This window comes from Urtica dioica, chromosome 5, assembly GCF_054948205.1.
Source record: "Urtica dioica subsp. dioica isolate 48M chromosome 5, U.dioica_male_clone48M_v1_H2, whole genome shotgun sequence".
Classification (NCBI taxonomy): domain Eukaryota; kingdom Viridiplantae; phylum Streptophyta; class Magnoliopsida; order Rosales; family Urticaceae; genus Urtica; species Urtica dioica.
The window spans coordinates 8666535-8683333 of NC_142760.1; the positions used below are offsets into that span (position 1 = coordinate 8666535).

The 16799-nt window shown below is 42.3% G+C and overlaps 2 protein-coding genes across 2 annotated transcripts; one reads left to right on the forward strand and one right to left on the reverse strand.

The window, feature by feature from the left end:
• Positions 1-4427: 4427 nt before the first annotated feature.
• Positions 4428-6137, forward strand: GAE1 (UDP-D-glucuronate 4-epimerase 1). The gene has a single exon (XM_089614735.1). It carries the CDS (start codon positions 4586-4588, stop codon positions 5885-5887), a length of 1302 nt encoding a protein of 433 aa, XP_089470861.1. The 5' UTR covers positions 4428-4585; the 3' UTR covers positions 5888-6137.
• A 7609-nt stretch (positions 6138-13746) lies between these two features.
• On the reverse strand, positions 13747-16327 carry LOC149395082 (uncharacterized). The gene is made up of 5 exons (XM_089614204.1): positions 15175-16327; positions 14811-15077; positions 14649-14726; positions 14100-14606; positions 13747-13928 (listed from the first exon to the last, which is right to left on the reverse strand). Exons 1-5 carry the CDS (start codon positions 16325-16327, stop codon positions 13747-13749), a joined length of 2187 nt encoding a protein of 728 aa, XP_089470330.1.
• Between the last annotated feature and the right edge of the window lie 472 nt (positions 16328-16799).

Genomic DNA, 16799 nt, shown 5'->3' on the forward strand with positions numbered 1-16799 from the left:
TGAAATAGGTTGAAGACAAAATTTATTTAGTGGTCAATTAGGTTGGCGGCAAGGCTCATTTCCTATCCAAAAATGAGTTAAAGTGAAGGCAAGCGTCAGATTGAAGGCAAGACCCGAGTTGAAGGCAAGCGTCAGGTTGAAGGAATGACTCGGTTTGAAGGCAAGCGTAAGATTGAAAGCAAGAGATGGGTTGAAGGCAAGCATCGGGTTAAAGGAATGACTCGAGTTGAAGGCAAGCGTCAAGTTGAAGGCAAGACTTGGGTTGAAGGCAAGAGGCAAGGTTAACTAGAGGTTTGACCAAATGACTTTGCTTGTTGGCTTGGACATTATGTATAGACTTGCCTTGTCGGTTTTGTTCTCGAGATGTCATTTTTACATTGGAAAAAATTACAAAAATGACGCCATAACACTTTTATTTTAAAAAATGATATGTTTGTTTTTTAGTTTATCGTTAGTGCATAAATATACCTTACAATTCACTTATATATTTTTTAAAACTTTTTTCTTTACTTTGACTCTGACATCTTTTTGAAAAACATATTTTACGCTTCATTTATTTAAATAATAAAAATATTAAAAACTCTCTCTTTCTCTGATGGAGATTTTTCTTTCGAAGAAATACTCACACGACGCAAGCGCGCATATTTTCAAGTAATAAAGCGTGTTTAAACACGAATATCGATTCCCACGAGGAACTAGTTCCATATTTTGATATAAACCAACTTGAAAATCTTCAAGAGCTATGCCAAATATAAAAAAAAGGACAATTAAACCAATAGCCCAATAATCCACCGTCCTTTTGAGAAATAATCAAAGTTTCATTTTATTAAGAAAATAGCTCATTAGGCCGAAGTAAATTCAATTAATAGTTTTAGTTAATTTAATTTACTTCGACTTGGTGGGTTATATTCTTAATAAAATGAAACTTCGGCTAGAATATGAAAAGAAGCTAGAGGTGGAGGCGAGGACGTGGCGAGCGAGAGGCGAGGTGAAGGCGGGGCAGGGGCGAGGTGGAGGCGGGGCTGGGCGATGTGGAGGCGGGGCTGGGCGAGGTGGAGGCCGGGCTGGGCGAGGTGGAGGCGGGGGCTGGGCGATGTGGAGGCGGGCTGGGCGAGGACGTGGCGAGCGAGAGGCGAGGTAGAGCGGGGCTGGGCGAGGTGGAGCGGGGCTGGGCGAGGTGGAGGCGGGGCTGGGCGAGGTGGAGGCGGGGCTGGGCGATGTGGAGGCGGGGCTGGGCGAGGTGGAGGCGAGCGAGAGGCGAGGTAGAGGCGGGGCGGGGCTGGGCGAGGTGGAGGCGGGGCAGGGGCGAGATGTTCCTACAACGGATTTTATAACCGTTGTAGGAACATCTCGCTGCGGCGAGATTCCTCACTCGCCGCGGCGAGACAGTTTCTTAAAAAACTGCTTGGCCACGGTATCCACCTCGCCGCGGCGGCGAATATTTCTAGCCGCGGCGAGATATATTCGCCGCGGCGAGATAGATACCCCGCCGCGGCGACAAGTTTCTACAACGCTTTTGTATAGTGTTGTAGAAACCACCCGCCGCGGCGAGGTATGAATTTGGCCGCGGCGGATTACATTTTTCTACAACGCTTTCACTGTGCGTTGTAGTAAGGTCTCGCCGCGGCAGAAAACACATTACGCCGCGGCGTGGATTCTACAACGGATTTTTAAAGCGTTGTGGGAAATCTGAAGCACCATGTTTCTACAACGCTTAACTATATGCGTTGTAGAATCTACAAGTTTCTACAACGCTTAACCATATGCGTTGTAGAAACACCAAGTTTCTACAATGCTTGTCCATAGGCGTTGTAGAAACACCATGTTTCTACAACGCTTGTCATAAGCGTTGTAGAATCACTAGTTTCTACAACGCTTTTCATAAGCGTTGTAGAAAGTGGGTTGTATAATCCAACATTTGTAGTAGTGTGTTTAATTTAAAACTAATTAAAATGAACAAAATCAATCAAACAAATATTTTACAACTGATAAGGAGAGTGAACGGGCGCGACTTCATCGGATCAATGATTCGATCGGTTGGGCTGAGGATTCTAAGGTTGGTTAGATTGGGAAGGCTTGATCTTAACCTCTCTTAATTATCCAGTAACCTCTCTCTAGTAGGAATTGACCTAGCTATTTGATGAACGTACACCTCTTGACTTGGGTCATATTAAAACAAACAAGCGCACTAAACCCGGGATATCAAACAACCACACTCACCCCCATTTATTTCTATAGAGCTACATAGACGAATGAGTGAAAAGGTAGACATCGCTCATTTATTACCTCTCGGTCTTTAAAGTAGTCTAGAATTTCCACTAATTAGCTAGCTAAACTAATTACCAGCAACTCATTTCCCTTGAATTTCACAATCTAACCCATAATGAAGTACAAACCCAACATGTTCAACTAATCAAATCAAGTCACCGATTACATCGCACCCCTCCTATGTGTTTAGCTACTCATGATTTTGATCAACCAAAGAAACATGACAATCAGTAAAAGCATCAACACATGGATAAATGAGATATCTAATATAAATAATAAATCCAAAATCAATATCCAAATCCAATTATCTCAAAAATAGTCTCAATCAAGATCAACAAGATTGATCTTAAATAAACTAAACAAGATTTAAGAAAAAATAAATGAATATGATAACTAGAGTTCAAGAATGAAGTCAAGAAAAGAGAAGAGTTAGAATACTATGAAGTTGGTATGTAGGTGATGAGGATGAAGGGAGTTGTCACAAGCTCTTTTCCTTCTTCTTCTCCTTCTCTCCAAAAGTTTCAAGCCCTTCAATGGTTCCTCTTGAATCTCCTCTTGAAAATGTCGTGCTTGATGTAAAAAGATTGTGTCAAGATAGAAAAGCGGATCATAGTGTCAAAATGGTGAAGATCGGGTCTTAGTCCAATCATATTGTCTTGAAGTGGTTTTGACTATCAAAGGAATAAACATTACTTCTACGGAGCTTGCCATCATTTTTGCAGTTATCAAAGTTATGTCTTCGAACTTTGTTAGTTTTGATATCACATTTTTTCCTCGTTCTTGTGATAGGGTTGCCCATAATTTAACGGAGCACTCTCTTAGAGTTAAATTCGATGTTATTTGATTGGACATTGTTCCTCTCGTGTTTTGAAAGAGGTTGTAAATGATCAAAATGGTTTGATATTCAATCTTTGGAACTACGGTATTTTTTCATCATTTGAGTGAAGGTTTTTCTGTGGCATTGTCGACGTACATTAAAAAAAATGAAATAAAAGAACAATTATTCGAGTATTCCAAATCCAAAGTACCAATTTATTTACATACAACAAAAATGTTGTGCCGGGTTTACATACACACCAAAATCCAACATGTTCGTCCTCAAATTCTCTTTGAACACCAAAAGATTGACGCAACTTATTACAATCTAACTAAAAACTAATTGTTTATTCGTTTATTTTTTTTTTTTCCTTCTCTTGAATTTCTGGTCCCGATTTTCTTAAGCCAGTGCGAAGAGAAAGAACTAATGAAAGAAGTCTGCAGTAGTGAGCTTTAAGTGAGACCGTGAGAGCGAGTGAGTAATATTTTAAGTACTGATTTGATTTTGGCCCTTCTCTCAAAACCACCAATGGGTATCGGCGCCCATGTTCTTGTCAATATCAACTCACCACTTGTATCAATAATTTACAAATCCCTTGAAAATACCGTTCGGGACTTCGAGTCATAAGAAAATAGCATTTACTTATCTTATCATTAAAAAAAATAAAAATAAACACCCTGGACTAAAATCGATCATTACTCAGCTCATTGGCATTGCTTAGAAAACAGTCAAGTAACAAACCGTAGTAATTAAACAAAATCATTCCCAAAAGTCTCTCAAGCAAGTATTACGATTATTCTTATTTTATTTTATTATAATTATAGTGGGCTATCTTTCCCAAAAGACCACCACTAATTTGGACAAATGCCAACTAAACCGCGTCCCCATTCAACTTATGACACTCACTCTCTCTCTCTTTCCAGATAAAAGGAAAAATCAAAAGAAAATCCCATTTCCTAGTTTTTCTAAGGCTTTTTTTTTTTTATTTTTTTCCTTGCATCAAATTCAAAACAAGAAAGCCTTAAATTAGTTAATAAAAAGGAAAATCCTGCACAATCCACGTATTCATTTTCACACACCCAACAATTTTACTAACTAAAAAAAGGACTTTTGCGGTCAAAAACAAGTCTAAGTTCCAAATAAATAATCAAACGAAATAACAAAAACTTCAAACAGCCAAATTAAGCCATCCTAAAAAAAAATATCTTTAAAAAAAAAAAAATCTTCCATGTTTTAACCCCAAGCCCATTTTCGTCATTCTATCTTTCCAAACTGGCCGTCCTTTTAACGCGTTCACGCGTATACATTGTCCCATTTCCCTTCCCATGTGGGTGACCACTATATATAAACCTCCTCTCTCCTTCCTTCCCTTCGCAGGTGCACAGAGACAAAACTAAAACACCCAAAATAAAATAAAATTAAATCAACCAAAAAAAAAAAAAACTCTCTTGCATCTGCTCCGACCGTCGACAGCAAAAAAAAATAAAAAAGAAAAAAGAAATGCCGTCGTTAGAGGATGAGCTATTTCCATCGACGCCGGGGAAATTCAAGATCGAGAGATCCCACCACAACCGGCAATTCCACCGCTGCTTCGCCTCCACGAGCACGATGTTCCTCTGGGCATTGTTCCTCGTGGCTTTGACAGCCTCTTATCTGAGTTTCCAAAGCTTCGTCTCGTCGGGAAGCAAGTACCTCGCCTCCTCCTGGGGCGGGATCCAGTGGGAGAAGCAGCTCCGAGCCTCGGCGACGCCGCACCGCCACGGCGGCGCCTCCGTCCTCGTCACCGGCGCCGCCGGCTTCGTCGGCTCCCACGTGTCCCTCGCCCTCCGCAAGCGCGGCGACGGCGTCGTGGGCCTCGACAACTTCAACTCCTACTACGACCCCTCCTTGAAAAGGTCCAGAAAAACCCTCCTCTCCTCTCACGGCGTCTTCGTCGTCGACGGCGATATCAACGACGCTCGGCTTCTCGAAAAGCTCTTCGACGTCGTCGTTTTCACCCACGTCATGCACCTCGCCGCTCAGGCCGGGGTGCGATACGCTATGGAGAATCCTCAGTCGTACGTCCACAGCAATGTCGCCGGACTGGTTTCGCTTCTCGAAGCTTGTAAGTCGGCGAATCCTCAGCCCGCCGTGGTCTGGGCTTCGTCCAGCTCGGTGTACGGCCTCAACGAGGAGTCTCCTTTCTCCGAGTCTGATCGGACGGATCGGCCGGCGAGCCTCTACGCCGCGACGAAGAAGGCCGGGGAAGAGATCACCCACACGTACAACCACATCTACGGGCTGTCGATCACCGGGCTGAGATTCTTCACGGTGTACGGACCTTGGGGGAGACCGGACATGGCGTACTTCTCTTTCACGAGGAATATTCTCCAAGGGAAGCCGATTACTGTCTACAGAGGGAAGAATCGGGTTGATTTAGCCAGGGATTTCACGTACATCGACGATATCGTGAAAGGGTGTTTGGGATCGCTGGACACTTCCGGGAAGAGCACTGGGTCCGGAGGGAAGAAGAAAGGTCCGGCGCCGTACAGGATATTCAACCTCGGGAACACTTCTCCGGTGACGGTTCCGACGCTGGTGGATATTCTGGAGAGGCATCTGAAGGTGAAGGCGAAGAGGAACATGGTGGAGATGCCCGGAAACGGAGATGTTCCGTTCACGCACGCGAATATCTCCGCCGCGAGGAGGGAATTCGGGTACAAACCCACCACCGATCTACAGACGGGGCTCAAGAAGTTCGTCAGGTGGTACCTCTCTTACTACGGCTACAACAGTAACAATCCACCGACTAAGTCACTGTAAATCTTTTTTTTAATATTTAATTTTTTTTAATATTTAATTTTCTAGGATTTTTTTTCTCATTTGTTCTTCCTTGAAGGAAAGAGGAAAGAAAAAACCTGGTTAAAAAAAAAAAAGAAATTAGGAGAAGAAGAAAAAAAGATACATTATTATTCTTTACTTTGGAAGAAAGGGAGAGAAAGTGCAGAGCTTTTTCATTCATTCACTGTTTGTCGTTTGCTAATTTTGTGTAAATGAACAATTTTTTTTTCCCTTCGTGATTTGCCTTTTGAGTTCGGATATTTTTTTCATATTAATCTCTGGATCCTGGTAATTTCTTGTGTAGTGAAAAACAATGGACTGGAATCAAACTTCATTAGGTCTTTTTAGATCGTTACATTTTTAGTGTGTAGCACTGAATTTTCGGAGCTAGAGGATAGTGAGACATTATTTGATTGTATATGTTCCACTTCTAGTTCTACCCCGAAAAAATATTTATGATTCGAGACAGCTAAGATAGATAGGGACAGGTTTTGTGTACAGCCGTGACACACGGTTTCATTGGGGACCACTGAACCGAGATCTTATTTTCAGCCGTTGGATTGGGCTAAAACTGGTGCGGGCTCTAATCAGGACTTTGGCCAGCTGTAAATTAATAGTAATTGAAATAAAATAAAATGAGAGCCGTGTCACACGTCAGTGAAGCGTAATTTAGGCATTTATTTTTATTTTTTTTGGCTTCCCTTGCCGACACTGAGGAGGTGTAAAGGCTAGTTTGGTAAGTGGGCTATTATTTGGGCTTTGTGGGCTTTACGTGGGCCCACTTGTACTGTCCCGGTCATTTAGTATATTTTATTTTTTTGTGCTAATTAGATAGATGAAGATGAAATGCATTGTCCTACACGTTCCAACGCCTTTGCTTTTTCAGTGTCCTTGTTTGCAATAATTAAACTCTCAAAGCTAATATTCCCAACCACCTGCAATTAACTTCGCTTCCTTTGTATTTTCCTCTATTTTTTTCCTCATTTTAAATTCACTTTTCAAAAAGTGTTCATATCAATATTTTTTTAGCCGTTTCGTCCACCGACAGTTTTGTGGGCCATTTCATAGGTTTGGCTAAGAAATGAATTGTCCTTTCCTTTGGAGTGTACTCTAAAGCCAATATAATCCGATTCCATTAAAATTAACTTGTGCACTTAGGAAATTAGTTTACATAAAATAAAGGCAGTTTAAGCAAAATTTGTGTCACCGACAAGAATCGTCAATTTTGTTTTCATTTGATATTATCAAATCACAAACCGTAAAACACTGCTAGTTGTGTAAGAGGAAAAATCCTAGTCACGTAGAAAACAAATGAATAAAAAAGACTTCAATTTCTCCACTTCTTGATCCTATCTTGAGCAACCGTGAGATATTCTCAAACCATTACTATTTTTTTCTCTCGATAATCTATGCATGACATGTGCTATTTCTATATATATAATTATATATTTTTAAAATAGTTCTGAAGAAGCTTCCTATTACGTATGTACAGCTTGCAAATATTGGATTCTTAGTGTGGTCAACTCGTTTTTTGATATACCATGTGTCTCATCTTTTCTTCATCTGTGCCCACAATCCAAAGACTTCTTTTTTCCCTCCTCAAAATACCTATTTGACATAAAAGGACAAGTAATGTATTATGCTATATATAATACTTACATAAACGGTCCTTGGTCAAGAAAAAAAAAATACATAAACGGTCTAATAAAATTTCTATTTGTTATGGTCTCTATGGTTTTAATTGAATACGTGGTTGCCATCATAATTATTCTACATTTATTAATGGCCTACTTTCACGGCTGAACATTACATGATTTGGCTATATTTTGTACTCATCTCCTCTGTAGGCCGTCGAAGGCAAAGTCAACATCTATTTGACTTTCTATTGTTTAGGCTAAGAACTAAACCTATCCTCATTTCTACTGTTTAGGCTAATCTCATAAGTTTATGTATGACAACATGTTAACCTGTAAATTTAGTACAACAATATCTCACGAAAAATATACAGACTCCGAGTACTAATATGATTTAGGCGAGACTTTCTCTTTATACTGACGAATCTAATACAAGAGAGCGATGTTGAAATAGGTCTGTGATAGAGAAAGAAGAAAGGAGAAATGAAAAATGTCCGTCCCCTGAGAATCCTCGTAGCTTCCTATTTATACTCGTCTGGAGTTGCTCCCTTCATCATGTAGTCATGGGTTCTGACGATTATTCTAGTGAACGTGGGGTGATCAATCCCACGTTCTTGGTGGTTTTCTTTTTCTTGGTAACTGCCGTTTTCCTCTCGCAGGGGTGGACGGTTACCAATCTCTCTGTATGGTTTGAAATCGTTGAAGTATACGTTTTAGGAATTTTGAAACATGTTTTCTTTTGATTTGACTAGTCTTTGACCTACAGTCTTCTCTTCTCTCCGAAGTTCTAATCGGTAGGTTTCGTTCTTATCTTATGAACGGTTCGTTCCTTTTCAATGGGCAGCCCTTGGGTCTATTTTACCTGAGCTCGGTGCTGGATTTTTCTTACTGCTCGGGAGTCCGACTAGTCTACTCGGTGCTTGACTAAATTATTCCGTAACAGCAGCCTTCCAGTTTCTTAGTATTTTTAGCAAAAATGGTAAGGAACTATTTCGTTTTAATTAATGGCCGTGTCCATCTTTGCTTGCTTGTCTCGGTGTGATCCGAGTAAAGCTTTACATTCTTTTCTTTCTTGTTCAAGATATCGTACGACGTCGTTTGGCCTTGGTAGTATTGAATCATTGCGTCGTTTCGCTTCGACGGTTAGATCTGCTTGGCTTCCTGGGCACGCTTAATCTTAGCCGTTCGTGTGGGTCTTTATATAAGGCATTTTCCAAAATTTTGGCTTCATTTTGCATTTCCTCTCAAATCTTGCTCTCGGCGCGTTCTCGACTTGATATGCCTATTCGGATTGTGTTTAAGCTCCCAAGTCTGCTAATCGAGTCTTCTGATCCTCAACCTTTCGGGTAAGATTTCTTTGATTTTACTCTGATGTTTTCCTTGTCATTGTTTGTTGTTTTTTTTTTTTTTGTATTCGGACCCTCCAGACTTTAGGGATCATAGTTTTTCGACTTACTTAGGGACATGGGAGGACTTGCACGTCCTGACCTGAGTTTCGACTCTCGTGTCGTTCGGCGATCGGAGCCTGACCCCGACTATGTCGTCCTGTCGTCGGGGAAAGAATTTCCCTTTCTCAGGAGTCGCCTTTGGTATCATGTCCTGGAGATTGGATGGGACCGTCCCGTAATTGCTTACGAGCAATCTCAAATATTTTCCGAGGGGGCCGATTACGAGGAAAGGATTATTGATTCGTCTTTCCTGTCGTGTAGGAAGATCATGTCTTCGGAGACCTCTTCGTCATTTGCTTCTTCGAGGGGAAGCAAGTCGGAGTCTTGCGACACTATGAGCCCCTCTCTTTCACCTGTACGAGAAGAAAAAGATCTTCCTAGCGTTCCGGGTCCGAGCGGGAGGACTTTTGGAGTAGATCTTCCGGAGGAAGAGAATGAGGCCCTAGTTTTCGAACAGACGGAAGGCCAATTCTCGGCCAAAATTTGGACTTCTCGGGTTACCGAGAAATATATACAAGATTTGAGGGGGGAGTTTGAGATTGCAGAGGGGATCGTCATTTCGGCCCCTTCGGAGGATGAGAGGGCTGATCAACCTCCTGCCGGGAAGACAACGTTTAATAGGGCTATTTTAAACGTGATCGGAGGATTGCCGAAGCATCCTCTTATATCTCAATTTGTCTCCGACCTGCGATGTTCTCCTACTCAGCTTGTTCCCAATGTTTATAGGATTTTTGTCGGGATGGCTGTATTGTGGGCAAAAGTTTACCTGCTACTTTAGAAGATTTTTCTCAATATTATTCGCTCAAGTCGGCTCTGGGACAGCATGGTTATTACTATGCTCAAGCTCATGACGACCAGTCTAAAACGTCACTCGTCTCCCTTCCAGTCAGAAAAATTGGAAGGACTACTTCTTTTGGGTTGAAGGAAATGTTTCTTACGAGAGATGTCCAATTAACGCTTCGTTCTCGGAATTGGGTGTGACTCTGGTTCGGTTTTCTTTTAATTAAGATTAGATTTCTTATCTGGTTTCCTTATTCGTTATATGTTTTGTTTCAGGTTCTCTTCCGCAATATCCCGAGGACGAGCGACCGCTTCATTCCGAGATTTTTGATATCTCGGAGGCTGATCGATCAACTTTTGTGTTGTCGGACCCAAATTTGCTCGACCAATATTACTATTATCCATACTCAAGTAAGTATTCATATCAGATCAATTATGTACTTAATCTTTTCTTGTTCTTATTTATTTGCCTTGTTTAACAGAAATCGCAAAGATGGCGAGAAAGAGAACTGCTCCCGAGCAGGTCCCTCCAAACCCGAAACGCTTTAAGGCTTCCAAACCTCCTGCCGTGGGTAAGCGGGCGGCTCCATCTTCCTCGAAGATTTCAAATATCCCAATCCTTCTCCTAGGAAAAAACAGGTCGAGCCTTCTGCTATTTCTGATCAACTGACTCCGATCATATCCTTCCTTCATGAGCATCTTCCTGCCGAGAAGGTTTAGATGATTCTGAGGTCGGAGCCATTAGAAAGGCTTTCTCAAGTTACCGATTCCGTGGTTTCGGTATTTTTTTATATTCAGCTAGTCGGAATCTCATTCATTTCCTTCTCTACTTTTGAATTGACCCCTTTGAATCATCGCAGAGCTTTGTCGGTGTGATCGGCCTAGTCGGCTCACTGAGTTCCGAGCTCTCATCTTTGAGGCGATGCAACGATCGCTTCCTGAAGGAGAGAGATGCGGCCAAGGAAGAGGTGGCGAAGGTTCGGTTGGAGCTCGGGCAGAAATTCCAAGAGGACCTCAAGGCTGCTCGTTTAGCGGCGGTGGAAGCATACAAAGCTTCTGAAGACTATCGTAACATGTGAGATGATCTTTACACCGCTGGGATCAACGAAGCTGTTCGGATCCTTGGCCCGAAGAATCCTTCGCTGGATACTACGGACCTCGACGAGGATTCGGAGTCGATGGAGGAGGATCCCGAGCAGAGAGCCAACAACGACCAGGAGGATGGAGCCGACCAGGATTAGGAGTTTTTTTTGTTTCTCTTCTTCTTCCTTTTTTTTTTATTTTAACCCGTTCGGGTTTCGAACAATTGATCCGTGGTCAGATCTCTTTTATTATGTAACTTTTTACCCTCTTGGGTTTTGATATAATTTCTTCGTGGTCGGAGTTTAATCTTACTTATGCTTTTACTATATTCAAGAATTCAGCAAGATAAAGTACGACTAAGTAGCAAAAGCTAATAAACTTAAGTTTTCTAATCTAAAAGAAAATTATTCGAGTCTAAAATTGTTGGAATTTTTGTGTGCGTAGCCTTCCTGCCCCGAAGTTTATTTTGCTGAATTAAAGGACATGTACTGGGTACCGAGTAGAATATCATGAATAAAAAGGGATATGTACTTTCGAAATAATGCGACCATGAGACTTTGAAAAAGTGCAATACATGCGACCAAGCCGCTTTTTGAATTAAAAATTGCAATTCATGCGACCAAGCCGCTTTTTGAAAAAGAAAAGTACATGCGACCAAGCCGCTTTTTGAATAAATGGAAGTGTTTAGGTAAGGAAATGGCGAAGATGCTCGGCGTTCCAAGGATTTCTCTCCATATCATCGTTCAGTTGTTGTAGTCGGTATGCCCCGTTTCCGAAGTCTTCTCGGATGATGTAGGGTCATTCCCAATTTGCACCAAAGGCCCCATCTTGTCGGATTTTGGTGTGAAGAAAAACCATTCTGAGGACTTTGTCGCCGATTTTGAACGATCTTGGTCGGACTTTCCTGTTGAAATACCGAGTAACTTTCTGTTGGTTAGCAAGATTTCTTAATCTAGCTTTTTCTCTTTTTTCTTCAAGTAAGTCTAGGTTAATTTTTAAGATATCATTATTTATCTCAGTGGAGTAGTGTTCTCTACTCACCGTTGGTATCATAATATCGGTTGGAATCACCGCGTCGGAACCGTATGCGAGAGAGAAAGACGTTTCGCCAATTGCAGAGTGCTCGGTGGTTCTGTATGACCAGAGAACCTCCTGCAGCATATCTACTCATTCTGATTTCTGCTCGTCCAATTTTGTTTTCAGACCGTGTTTTATGGTCTTGTTGACGGCTTCCACCAACCCGTTGGATTGTGGTCAGACTGGAGTAGAAAAAACTTTGTTAATGCCATATTTTTCACAAATTTTTTTGAAAGAGTCACAGTCAAATTGAGTTCCGTGGTCGGACACAATTTTGACTGGGATCCCAAATCGAGTAATGATATTTTTCCATACAAATTTTTCAATAGCATGAGCAGTTATTTTGTTCAAGGGTTCATCTTCAACCCATTTTGAAAAATAGTCGATAGCTACTATTGTGTACCTGCATCCACCCCGGTCGGTTGGCAATGCTCCGATTAGATCTATTCCCCATTCTGCGAATGGAATCGGGCATGAGAGGGTGATGAGAGGATTAGGAGGGAGCCTTGGGATGTTAGAGAATTTCTGGCACTTGATGCGTTTTTGTGTCATGCGTCGAGCATCAGCTTTCAGTGTGGGCCAGTAGAGCCCTTGCTGGATGATCTTTTGTGCCAATGCTTCACATCCGATGTGGCTTCCGCATATTCCCTCGTGGATTTCTCTGAGAGCGTACTCGGCTTCATCTTCATCCAGACATTTGAGGAGGGCCTGGGAAAATCCTTTTTTGTAAAGGTTCTGACCTTCTAAAAAATAACGAGCAACTTTGAATTTCAAACTTCTGGCTTCATTCTTATCTTTGGGCAAGGTTCCATGCTTCAGATATTCCTTAATCGGAGTTTGCCATGACTCTCGCTGGTTGACTTGAAGCACAAGAGAAGCCTGTTCGATGCTTGACTGCCCAACTTTGATTGCTGGGATTGACTCCGAGTCGGATCCTTGGGTGGCCAATTTTGCTAAAGTGTCAGCCTCTTCATTCATAGCTCTGGGGATTTGAGTGATTTCGCAGAGCTCGAATTTGTTTGCCAGACTTCTGGCCTTCTCGGCATATAGCGAACTTTTTTCGCCTTTTGCCTGAAATTTGTTTTTCATTTGATTAACTATTAACTGAGAATCCGAGTATATTTCAATTTTTTTGATTTCTAAATCTTTTGCTATTTGAAGTCCATGTATCATGGCTTCGTACTCGGCTTCGTTATTTGATGCGTTGAAATCGAATTTTAAAGCAAATTTTACCTTATCTCGTTCTGGACTGGTCAGTGCGATTCAGACTCCGGATCCTTTTTCGTTTGCTGCTCCATCTACGTGCATTTCCCAAATTGGGAAATCTACCGGTCTGTACGTGAATTCAGCGATGAAATCAGCTACTTCTTGTCCTTTAATTGCTGGTTGGGGGCTGAAATGTATATCATATTGTGTCAATTCAATTGACCATTTCATTAATCTTCCGGATACATCAGGCTTCTGTAGAACTTGGCGGAGTGGAAAATTGGTTAGGACTGTGATCGGATGTGCGAGGAAATAGTGCTTCAGCTTCCGAGATGCGGTGATGAGGGTGAAGGCTAGCTTCTCTAGTTCAGGGTATCTTTCTTCCGCCTCGTTGAGACGCCGCGAAGTATAATAAAACGGGACTTGGTTTTTCCCCTCATTTTTTATTAATGCTGAGCTGACTGGATGCTCCGATACTGCTAAGTAAATTTCCAGAGGCTCTCCTTCTTGAAATTTTCTTAACGTCGGAGGCCATGCCTAATGCTTCTTCAGGGACTCGAAGCTCTCGTTACATTGTTCGGTCCACTCAAATTCTTTGGAGCCTCTGAGGGCATTAAAGAAGTGAATGCTTCGATCGGTAGATCTTGAAATAAAACGACTCAGTGCAGCTATGCACCCCGTCAGCTTCTGTATTTCTTTTTATATTTCGTGGTGGTGTCATGCTCAATAAAGTGGTGATCTTCTCTGGGTTGACCTCTATGCCTCGCTCATGAACGATGAAACCTAAGAATTTTCCTGCAGAAACGCAAAAAGTACATTTTAGAGGATTAAGTTTCATACGATATTGTCTTAAAATTTCGAATGATCTTCTAAGATCATTTGTAAGTTCACTTATTTTTCGGCTTTTAACTAGTAAGTCATCAATGTATGCTTCCATCGTGACTCCGAGTAATTCAGTGAACATACGATTTACCAATCTCTGGTATGTTGCCCCCGCATTTTTTAATCCGAAAGGCATCACTGTGTAGCAGTATAGCCCTCGGTCGGTTATAAATGCTGTGTGGTCCTGGTCGGGACCGTACATGGGGATTTGATTATATCCAGAATAGGCGTCCATGAAACTTAAAATTTCGTGACCTGCCGTGGCGTCTACTAATTGATCTATTCTCGGCATCGGGAAACTATCTTTCGGGCAAGTCTTGTTCAGATCAGTAAAATCTACACAAGTTCTCCATTTCCCATTAGGTTTTTTGACCAGGACGAGATTTGCTACCCATTTCGGATATTTAGTTTCTTTGATCGATCTGTTAGAGATTAGTTTGACTACTTCTTCTTTTAGGGCTATATACCTTTCGGAGTTTAAAGCTCTTCTCTTTTGCCTAATAGGTTTTTCCTTAGGGTCTATATTCAACCTATGACATGCTATTTGAGAATCTATTCCTGTCATGTCGGACTGTGACCAGGCAAATATGTCTAAGCTATAAGACAAAAGAGTAATTAAATTATTTTTGGTACCTGATTCAAGATATTTTCCAATTTCGAGCTTCTTCCCAGGTTGCCTCGGATCCGGGATGACCTTTTCAACTTCATCTCCTGGGAAAATTTATTCTCGGCTCGGAAGACGTGGGTCGAAGTCCGAGTCGATCATCATGATTTTGCGAACGTCTTTCTCCTAACTTTCTTTGAGATAATTTGCATAACAGCTTCTTGCGAGAGCCTGAGTTTCCACTGCTTCACCTACTTCGTGCTCGGTAGGGAACTTCATCTTCAAATATTCCACCGAAGTGATGGCTCCGAGGGGCTGCAAAGTTGGCATGCCAATGATCGCGTTGAACAAGGATTTTCCTGGAACCACTACCCATGGGGTGTTTGTGGTTTTACTTCTCGGGTTCTCTCCCACAGTTATTGGGATTGAGATTATCCCCTTGGGCTGGATTGAATCCCCTGTGAAACCATAGAGATTTTCAGGGGAATGAGCTAATGAGTCTTGCTTAAGACCCCATTTTATTGAATGTGTCTTCGTAGAGCACATCAATAGCACTTTTGGTATCTACCAGTATTCGGTGTACATTTATGTTTCCAATAAGAGCTGATATGACTAGCGGATCGTTGTGAGGGAATATTACCCACCGAGCATCTTCTGCTGTGAAGGTGATTGGTTCAGTGTTAGGTTTGGCTATCTTGTTCGGCCTTTGTTCGGCTGTAAACAAGATTTGTCGGGGTCCCGCGTAGGCCTCTCTTACATAGCTCTTTTGAGCACTTCTTGAATTTCCCCCCACAGGAGGTCCTCCGACTATGAGTGAGAGATCTGCATATGCCTCACCTTTTTGATCCTCCTGATCTCCTTGCTCGGCCTTGAACTTTTTAAACGCTCCTCTTCGGATCAAAGCTTCTATAGCTTCTTTGAGGTTGAAACAGTCAGCAGTGCGGTGACCAATATCCGTATGGAAGGTGCAGTGTTTTGTTTTATCTCTTTTTGAGATATCTTTCTTGATCGGCCTTGGTTTAGGGAAATCTTCTTTATCCTGGGTAAGACTAAATATCTCCTCTATTGGGGTATTGAGTTTATGATACTTGTCAAACTTACTGGAAAAGGGTTTCAAAGGTCCTGCCCTGGACCGGCTTTTCTTGGGTGGGCGGTTATCCTCAGACTGCCGCTCCCTGTGCTCTTCTCGGTAGCTCTTTGGCGGCTTCACTTTCCTTGCTGCCAATCTTGCCTCATCCGCGTTGATATATTTCTGAGCTCTCTTCAGAAAATCGTTGTAGTCTTTTGGACTAGTCTTCTGAAGTGACCACCAGAACTCTGACTCAATTCGGACGCCGGAGGAGATTCCGAAGAGCTTAAAGTCTTCATTCAGATCATCGACCTGCAGAGCTTGCTCAGAGTAGCGATTAATAAAATCCTTTAACGATTCATCATGGGCCTGTCTTACCGCTAACAGCCTTTCTTTGGGAGTTTTTCCTGAGCTGGAGCTGACAAACAGTTCCATGAACTTCCTGGATAACTGCTTCCAGGATCCTATAGAGTTAGGCTTAAACTTCCTGTACCACCTTTTGGCTGAGCATGTTAAGGTGATAGAGAATGCCCTGCACATAACTTCTGGTCCTGCTCCTTGCAACAATATCCAAGACGAGAACGTGTCTAGATGGTCCCCTGAGTCGGTCTTCCCATCGTAAACAAGAATGCTTGGCATCCTGAAGCGATCAGGTAACAGATGTTCTAACACCCGCGCTGTGAATGGGGAGATTGCCTCTCCGATCTTTGGATAGCCTCCTTCTGGCCAAGAGCTACCTCTTCAATTCGATGCTCCAACCTTTTGAAATTTGTTTCGTTGGTGCTCGCACAGTCTTCAGTTTCCGAGCCTCCGATGTCATTTTTGACAGTATTTGAACGACTTTTATCCATCGAGGGTTGGTACCGATCAAGAATCTTTTCCTGGATGGACTGCTCCTTTTCAGAATCAGAGTCGTCTTCTATCCTCTCATACCGATCCTTAGCGTGTTTCCGGGGTTTCTTAACCTGCGGATCCTGCCCAACGGGTTCTTTCCCTGATCGGTGTGAGGGTTCCTCATCTGGGATCACCACTGCGCTTCGCAGTGTGACTTTCCTCGCTTGCAACCTTCTCTTCAGCTCTTTGTTACTCGCCTCCAAGACTGAAAGACGCT